The 7,687-nt window shown below is 36.1% G+C and overlaps 1 protein-coding gene across 1 annotated transcript; it reads left to right on the top strand.

Annotated features, from left to right (window-relative positions):
• The first annotated feature begins 236 nt into the window (after positions 1-236).
• On the top strand, positions 237-4,151 carry LOC126267363 (60S ribosomal protein L14-like). The gene is made up of 4 exons (XM_049972504.1): positions 237-335; positions 581-682; positions 3,555-3,749; positions 3,920-4,151. Exons 1-4 carry the CDS (start codon positions 333-335, stop codon positions 4,109-4,111), a joined length of 492 nt encoding a protein of 163 aa, XP_049828461.1. The 5' UTR covers positions 237-332; the 3' UTR covers positions 4,112-4,151.
• The last annotated feature ends 3,536 nt before the right edge of the window (positions 4,152-7,687 follow it).

Here is a 7,687-nt window from a genome sequence, read left to right as displayed (position 1 = left end):
ATTTCAGTCATTTTTAATCATTTAAACCAATTAACATGAAGAGGATTCTAGAAAATGACTTTGAAAAATGTCGGTAACGCCACAGTTACACTGTTGGTGCTTAGTTGATATAACATTTCTCTTTGTGGTTCAGGCGCATGTGAGGGAAAGTCAGTGAATGTTATAACCACTTTGTAACTGAAGTAAATAGTATGTAGAAAGTATCTGTTTTTAAAGTCTTTCGTGTTTCTTTCAGTGTTGAATATCTTTGGATGTCTCATCTTTGACCCAGGATCACTGGACTCGGTTGAAGAGGAGAGTCTTTCATTTAAATCTTGTCTCTTCCGGTAGGGATGGTGAGTGGGAATTGTCGCGTTCTGTTTTGTTGTAAAACTTGTTGTATAGGAAGTTATGTGAAAATATCAAACATTTTCGTTAAAATTTGTGTCTGTTTATGATTATGACCTTTAATTTCGTACTTTGACCTCGAACACATAAAGAGTTTAAATATTTTGGTAGTGCCACATGGTATTGTTGTCGCCACGATGAACGGTTTTAAGATGTTATACTGTATTTCTAATCATGTACCTTTTCCTTCTAGCCTTTCAAGAGGTTTGTGGAAACGGGGAGAGTGGCTTACATCTCCGATGGGCCACATAAAGGAAAACTATGTTCCGTAGTGGACGTAATTGATCAAAATAAGGTACGTGCTTTCTTGATCATTAAAAAATATGATCTACGGAGGTTGTCTATTTGCTTCATGTGAAAACTGTATTTTCTTCTCTAATATCGAAGGTGGTTAGATTCACGAAGAATACAGCGTCTAGTGATAATTTTCTCGTGTGATACCAATTAAATTCTGGTTGACCACATGTTAATTTCGGAAAGCGATCCGTGATACTGTGGGAGTAAATTCGTACCTAGATATGGTACTTCAAATTTATCGAATGTATATTTGTTGTATGTTTGTTAGTATCATTCGGCTACCCACTCAGAGCCCTTTTCTGTGACACCTCTGATTGGACTTTTTCTGGAAATGCCAAGAAATATCAGCTGTTAACTGTGCGAAACATACTTTGTAGACACACTGCTAGTGTTTAAAGCATTTGCAAGAAAGCTTGCCTTTTGCATGTCTTGCTGCAGTGTTCATTTTACCACTGCATTGGTAGTTATGAAGTAGAATTGTTGCAGTTTAAAATCTTCATCCCATGATCTAGGGTTTCAAGAAACGATGATGGTGGATATAGATTAAATGGTGTGATAAGATTGATCAGTCTAGTAACCCCACTTCTAAATTCGCTCCATATTTATCAAACTTTAAAATGATTCTAATATTTTGAAAAACTTGTTTATTAGACAGCGCCGATTTTTTAGTATGTGTATTGTACAACAAATGGGAAATCAGCTCTTGGATATTGGGTGCTGGGATTTGAGGTTATAGTTTTTCAATGTGTGATTACTTAATGTGGAATTATATTGTTTGATGAGATGGCAATATATTTGTTGTTCTAAGAGAAATTTTGCTATTAGAAAGCTGTAAGGAAATGCTGCTAATGGAAACCCGAGTTTTACAATTGAATATTGTAATGTTGTGATTGTTTGGATGAGACTGCATTTTGAGCACCAGCTGTATAAGGAGTGAAGCATAATTGTATATAGATCAATGCACATTCATGTACTTTCAGTGTTAGGCCAGTATTCATTTCAGTCCTTGAGTGTTTTAGGACAGGTTTCACATTCATTGGCCAATTTAGGTGGGGTGTTACTTTTAGTATCTTCGTTAGGTTTTCATTGTAGGAAGATGGTGAGATAGGTTAGATGGATGCCCAGTGCCGATCACCAAGAAAATATTTGGCTGTCTGTATTATGCATTGTTATCAAACAACTGGTTTATTTTGGTCACATTTGATGAGAGTTCAGTTTTCTGGGATTACGGAAGTGTCAGATTCCTGTCGTCAGCTTTGACCTGTGACGTCATCAATATGGCTTGGCTGAAATGGCTATTCTAAGTGTATCCAATATGGCGCCTATGATGTCACTACATCCACATGGCAACAAACACGAAAATACGTATAAATAAGAGAATAACATCTCCCTCCATAAATAGTCAACCTAATGGGAGAAATGTGGGATATTGGGTGTTTTAGGGAATGGACAAGCTAAATATAACAGTAAAAAACACATCAAGATTGCAAAATACACAAAATGAGGATCCAAAATAAAAATGTACTGGAATTGGACACTTCCCTTGACCTATGTAGATCAACTGCAGCTGATGATACCAAAACACCAACACCTACAGCAAAAACTAGGAAAATAATTGGAATCGGACACTTCCCTTCACCACAGCTGACGATACCCAAGCACCAGTAGTTACATATAAAACTACGGAAATTGGAATCGGACACACAGACAGTGCGAGCGTCATTGGTCATAAGACGGGTGGAATTGGATGCTTCTGTCGACCTGTTTCTGGTCGCCAAATATTGAAAAGCCTATAGCTCTCTTCTTATCAGGAAAAAATCTATAGAAATTGCACCTTTTCTCATAATCTTAAAAGTATAACAACTTTTGGGGTAAGGTATGTATCTAGGGGCATAGGTGTGTACCAATTCGACTCTAATTAAAAAAAGGCTCTACATGCAGGATCATGAATTAGAGAAAAATGAAATGAATTTAAGGTATTTCAGATAATTAATGGCCATAATTGCAGTATTAACATGTTTGAAATCAGTCAAGCCTAGTATGGATCTAGTTTCCAAAGGTAATTACAGACGTGTGATAAACTTGCTGGAAGTGGAAATTGCTGTAGTTCAGTGTTCAGCAAAAGATATGCATTTAATTAAGTGTTGGCTTAGTCTTTGATTTGAATAGGTGACTTGTCAGTTTCTGTTATAACTGGTAAGAAACCTGTACATGTGGTAGTCGACACATTTACAACAGTCCTACTTTCATAAGAATGTATGGGATTCAATGTTCATTTCAATTTGGCACTTGGTTTTGTCCATTTCTGATGAGGTATGTTCACATTGCTTGCTTCTAATTATTTGTGAAATTTCTTATGGATACTCCTGTAATTTTTACTGAAAAGTGTACAATAAGTGAAAACTTGGAAAATTTTGTACATCATTTTAAATGTAGTCTCAAAGTGTAGAATATAAATATGGAGATTAAGCATTGTAAAAAAGTGCCTGATGCAATTGGAAATAGTTTTGGTGAAATTAGACGCAAGGTAAAATATTGAACCATCAATGGTATTTTTGTCTTATGGGTTAAAATTTTTTACAAACTTGTTTTGTACTGTCTTAGTCATTGTCACAGATCTGGTAGTGTGTGCTTTCCATTATGGCTGTAGCATAATTTTTAATGCATCTCTCTTAATGTAAATTTATTGAGCTTGATTGCAATTTAAAGTAATTTTTACTACAATTACGGATCACATGGAATGATGAACATACATGATAGGAATTGCCGGCTGATCGATAAATGAAGCCAACTCATTACTGACCATGTACTCAAACATGCTAAATTAGTGTTAAAATTTGATGTATCTAAAGCACTACTATATCTTTCAGGCTTTAATTGATGGACCTGTAACTGGTGTGCCTCGAGGTGAGATAAGATTGACACAGCTACACCTAACTAAGTTTAGGGTCAAGTTTCCATTTACTGCTCGCAGTAGGGTTGTGAGGAAGGCATGGCTTGATGGAAAAGTTGATGAAAAATGGAAGGAAAGTTTGTGGGCGAAGAAATTGGAAGCCAAGCAAAAGGTAAATATTAATCCTTGGTGGTTGTAACATTTTTGTGATAATGATGAACCAATTTGATAGGAATTGCCGGCTGATCGATAAATGAAGCCAATTATTTACTGAATCTTGAATCTGATGTTATATGTAAGTTTTGTCCATTAACATTTTCTAAAAAGAGGCTTCATTTTCAGAGAGTTGCAATGACAGACTTCGATCGCTTCAAGTTACGTAAAGCAAAACAACTTAGAAACAAGGTCCGTAGCTTAGCGTATTACAAGCTCAAGAAGAAGGCAACTCGTGCAGGAACCCTGTACGGTAAGAAGAAATCAAAGGATGCGAAGAAAGAGAAGAAACCCAAATCCAAACCAGCACCCAAGAAATAATGTATAAAGTCTGAGAAAAATAAAACTTATAAGTTATGTACTTGTTATACTTTTTATTTGTGAAAAGTGTGTGTGTGTGTGTGGTGAGGGCAGCTTGCTTTATGCATAAAGTAAACTTGGCAGGAGAAAGTGTTATGTGGTTTGTCACCAAATTGTCTAAGCCATGAAATCTGCAGGTGACTTTTTCATTTTGTGTGTAGGTGCCACAAGTTTGGTGTGTATAAAGGTAAAATTTCGTGCAGTTAGCAGAGCATCAAAGTAGTTTGTTCATTTGGCCAATGAGATCTGCAGGTACTCTTCTCCCCCCCCCCCCCCCCCTCTCTGTGTGATTATTTTACACTATTACAGTGAATATATGCCTTTAATTTGGAAGTTTGTTAGTAGAGCAAGTTCCATATTGAAGTGGATTTCATGTTTTTAGTTTTGAGTGGAAAAGCAATGTGAAGAAGACAACTTGGCAATGAAACAGTCACCTTCAAAACAAACCTGCAGCTCGAGCTGCATTACACATTAGTATGTCACCACAACTAAGCTATTCTCTGCAGTCGAGTGAAATGAATGTTATAACAATAACTACATAAGACATATTACAAACATGTGCTGTGAGTGTACAGCTGCAGCATACGGTGCCCACGAATTACTTAGCTGAATTACAATTGCTGATTGTAGGGCACAATTTCTGCAACTCTTTTGACGTGTTTGTTGGTGAGATAATGCAAAGAAATGTAAATCATGCAAAATTTGAAACAGCTTAAATTGAACCAGCAGAGCATGCAAGTTCGTCATACTTATTGCACTTGAAATATACACGGTATTTTTCTGGCTCAATATTATGTAAAAATCACCAATGTCTTTCAGACACTATTAACAATGCATATGTTTTGCAGGTTTTTGTAGTTACTGGGTAATGTAGCACACTTTCTAAACGAATTGGTATTTTAATTGTTTTTGAACCTGTTTAGGGTTATTAGAAAAATTACAAAGAACTCGATGCGTATATTTTTCCAAAATGCTTCCTCAAATTGAGTTACCATTTTATCAAATGTTATATATTTGAAGGAGACCAAATTTTTACCAGATATGCATGACATGATGGCTAAGGTAATAGACCTATTTAATTCCACATATTATGTATATTACAAGGGAAAAAATCACATCTTACATTTTAATTTTTATAATTTTTTTCTTTAAATGCGAACATTTTTAGGTTAGGCTTTACCGTGACTGTTATTGACATTAAATGAAACAATGTTTACTGTTACAAGTCACTGTTTATTTGTTTCCACGACGCGTTTCAAAGGTTTAAACCTCCATCAGGTGGATATACATCAGTTAATACGGCATTTGTGTGTTTGTGTTGTTACGATTATATATTTGTTTATACAATATGATAGTGTTCATGTGATGTGTTACGACTGTGAAAGGAGACAGTGTCACAACTTCCTCCAAAGAAATCGTAACACAACACGAACACACAAATGCCATATTAACTGATGTATATCCACCTGATGATGGAGGTTTAAATCTTTGAAACGCGTCGTGGAAACAAATAAACAGTGACTGGTAACAGTAAACGTATTGTTTCATTTAATTTTTTTCTTAATAAGAATATTAGTTCTCTAATTTAGTTGATTCTGTGATAACACTTGGGTCTACTACGTAAGTATGGGCCATTGAAAATTAAAACAATGCTTTATAAACTTCAGGAAATATTTGTACCTGAATTCTGAGAAATACAACTTGCGGGAAACTGCAAATGGAGAGAATAGTCCAATTAGGGTCAATCCAAGTGAAGTCAATTTTTATTAAGTTGGTCTAGTTTTTAATATTTTAATTTTTTATGTGATTATCCTATAATTGAGATGTTCAAAACAGTTTTTAAATGAATTTACCTTCCACCCTGACTGAATGGTGGACATTTTCGTTTGTAAGCTTGCAATGGTGATTCAGTTGTGACACATTAGTAAAATATGAATATCTCTGCATTGGGTTAAGTTACAACATTGCAGTTGACATGATTGTTTATAGAAAAGTGTCCTCTACAACATTGTCCATTACACATAATACCCTAAATTCAAAATTAACCAGTCAAAAGACCTCCAACGTTTGGTATCCAAATTTTCAGAAATCCACTTTTTAGGCCCAACAATAACAAGGAGAGAAAGAAAACTGGCGTTCTACGGATCGGAGCGTGGAATGTCAGATCCCTTAATCGGGCAGGTAGGTTAGAAAATTTAAAAAGGGAAATGGATAGGTTAAAGTTAGATATAGTGGGAATTAGTGAAGTTCGGTGGCAGGAGGAACAAGACTTCTGGTCAGGTGACTACAGGGTTATAAACACAAAATCAAATAGGGGTAATGCAGGAGTAGGTTTAATAATGAATAGGAATGCGGGTAAGCTACTACAAACAGCATAGTGAACGCATTATTGTGGCCAAGATAGATACGAAGCCCACACCTACTACAGTAGTACAAGTTTATATGCCAACTAGCTCTGCAGATGATGAAGAAATTGAAGAAATGTACGATGAAATAAAAGAAATTATTCAGATAGTGAAGGGAGACGAAAATTTAATAGTAATGGGTGACTGGAATTCGAGTGTAGGAAAAGGGAGAGAAGGAAACATAGTAGGTGAATATGGATTGGGGCTAAGAAATGAAAGAGGAAGCCGCCTAGTAGAATTTTGCACAGAGCACAACTTAATCATAGCTAACACTTGGTTTAAGAATCATGAAAGAAGGTTGTATACGTGGAAGAACCCTGGAGATACTAAAAGGTATCAGATAGATTATATAATGGTAAGACAGAGATTTAGGAACCAGGTTTTAAGTTGTAAGACATTTCCAGGGGCAGATGTGGACTCTGACCACAATCTATTGGTTATGACCTGTAGATTAAAACTGCAAAAATGTGGGAAATTAAGGAGATGGGACCTGGATAAACTGAAAGAACCAGAGGTTGTACAGAGTTTCAGGGAGAGCATAAGGGAACAATTGACAGGAATAGGGGAAAGAAATACAGTAGAAGAAGAATGGGTAGCTCTGAGGGATGTAGTAGTGAAGGCAGCAGAGGATAAAGTAGGTTCTAAGACGAGGGCTGCTAGAAATCCTTGGGTAACAGAAGAAATATTGAATTTAATTGATGAAAGGAGAAAATATAAAAATGCAGTAAATGAAGCAGGCAAAAAGGAATACAAACGTCTCAAAAATGAGATCGACAGGAAGTGCAAAATGGCTAAACAGGGATGGCTAGAGGACAAATGTAAGGATGTAGAGGCTTATCTCACTAGGGGTAAGATAGATACTGCCTACAGGAAAATTAGAGAGACCTTTGGAGAAAAGAGAACCACTTGTATGAATATCAAGAGATCAGATGGAAACCCAGTTCTAAGCAAAGAAGGGAAGGCAGAAAGGTGGAAGGAGTATATAGGTGGTTTATACAAGGGCGATGTACTTCAGGACAATATTATGGAAATGGAAGAGGATGTAGACGAAGATGAAATGGGAGATACAATACTGCGTGAAGAGTTTGACAGAGCACTGAAAGACCTGAGTTGAAACAAGGCCCCCGGAGTA

Source organism: Schistocerca gregaria, chromosome 4 (assembly GCF_023897955.1).
Source record: "Schistocerca gregaria isolate iqSchGreg1 chromosome 4, iqSchGreg1.2, whole genome shotgun sequence".
Lineage (NCBI taxonomy): Eukaryota > Metazoa > Arthropoda > Insecta > Orthoptera > Acrididae > Schistocerca > Schistocerca gregaria.
This window is presented reverse-complemented; position numbering and strand designations above follow the sequence as displayed.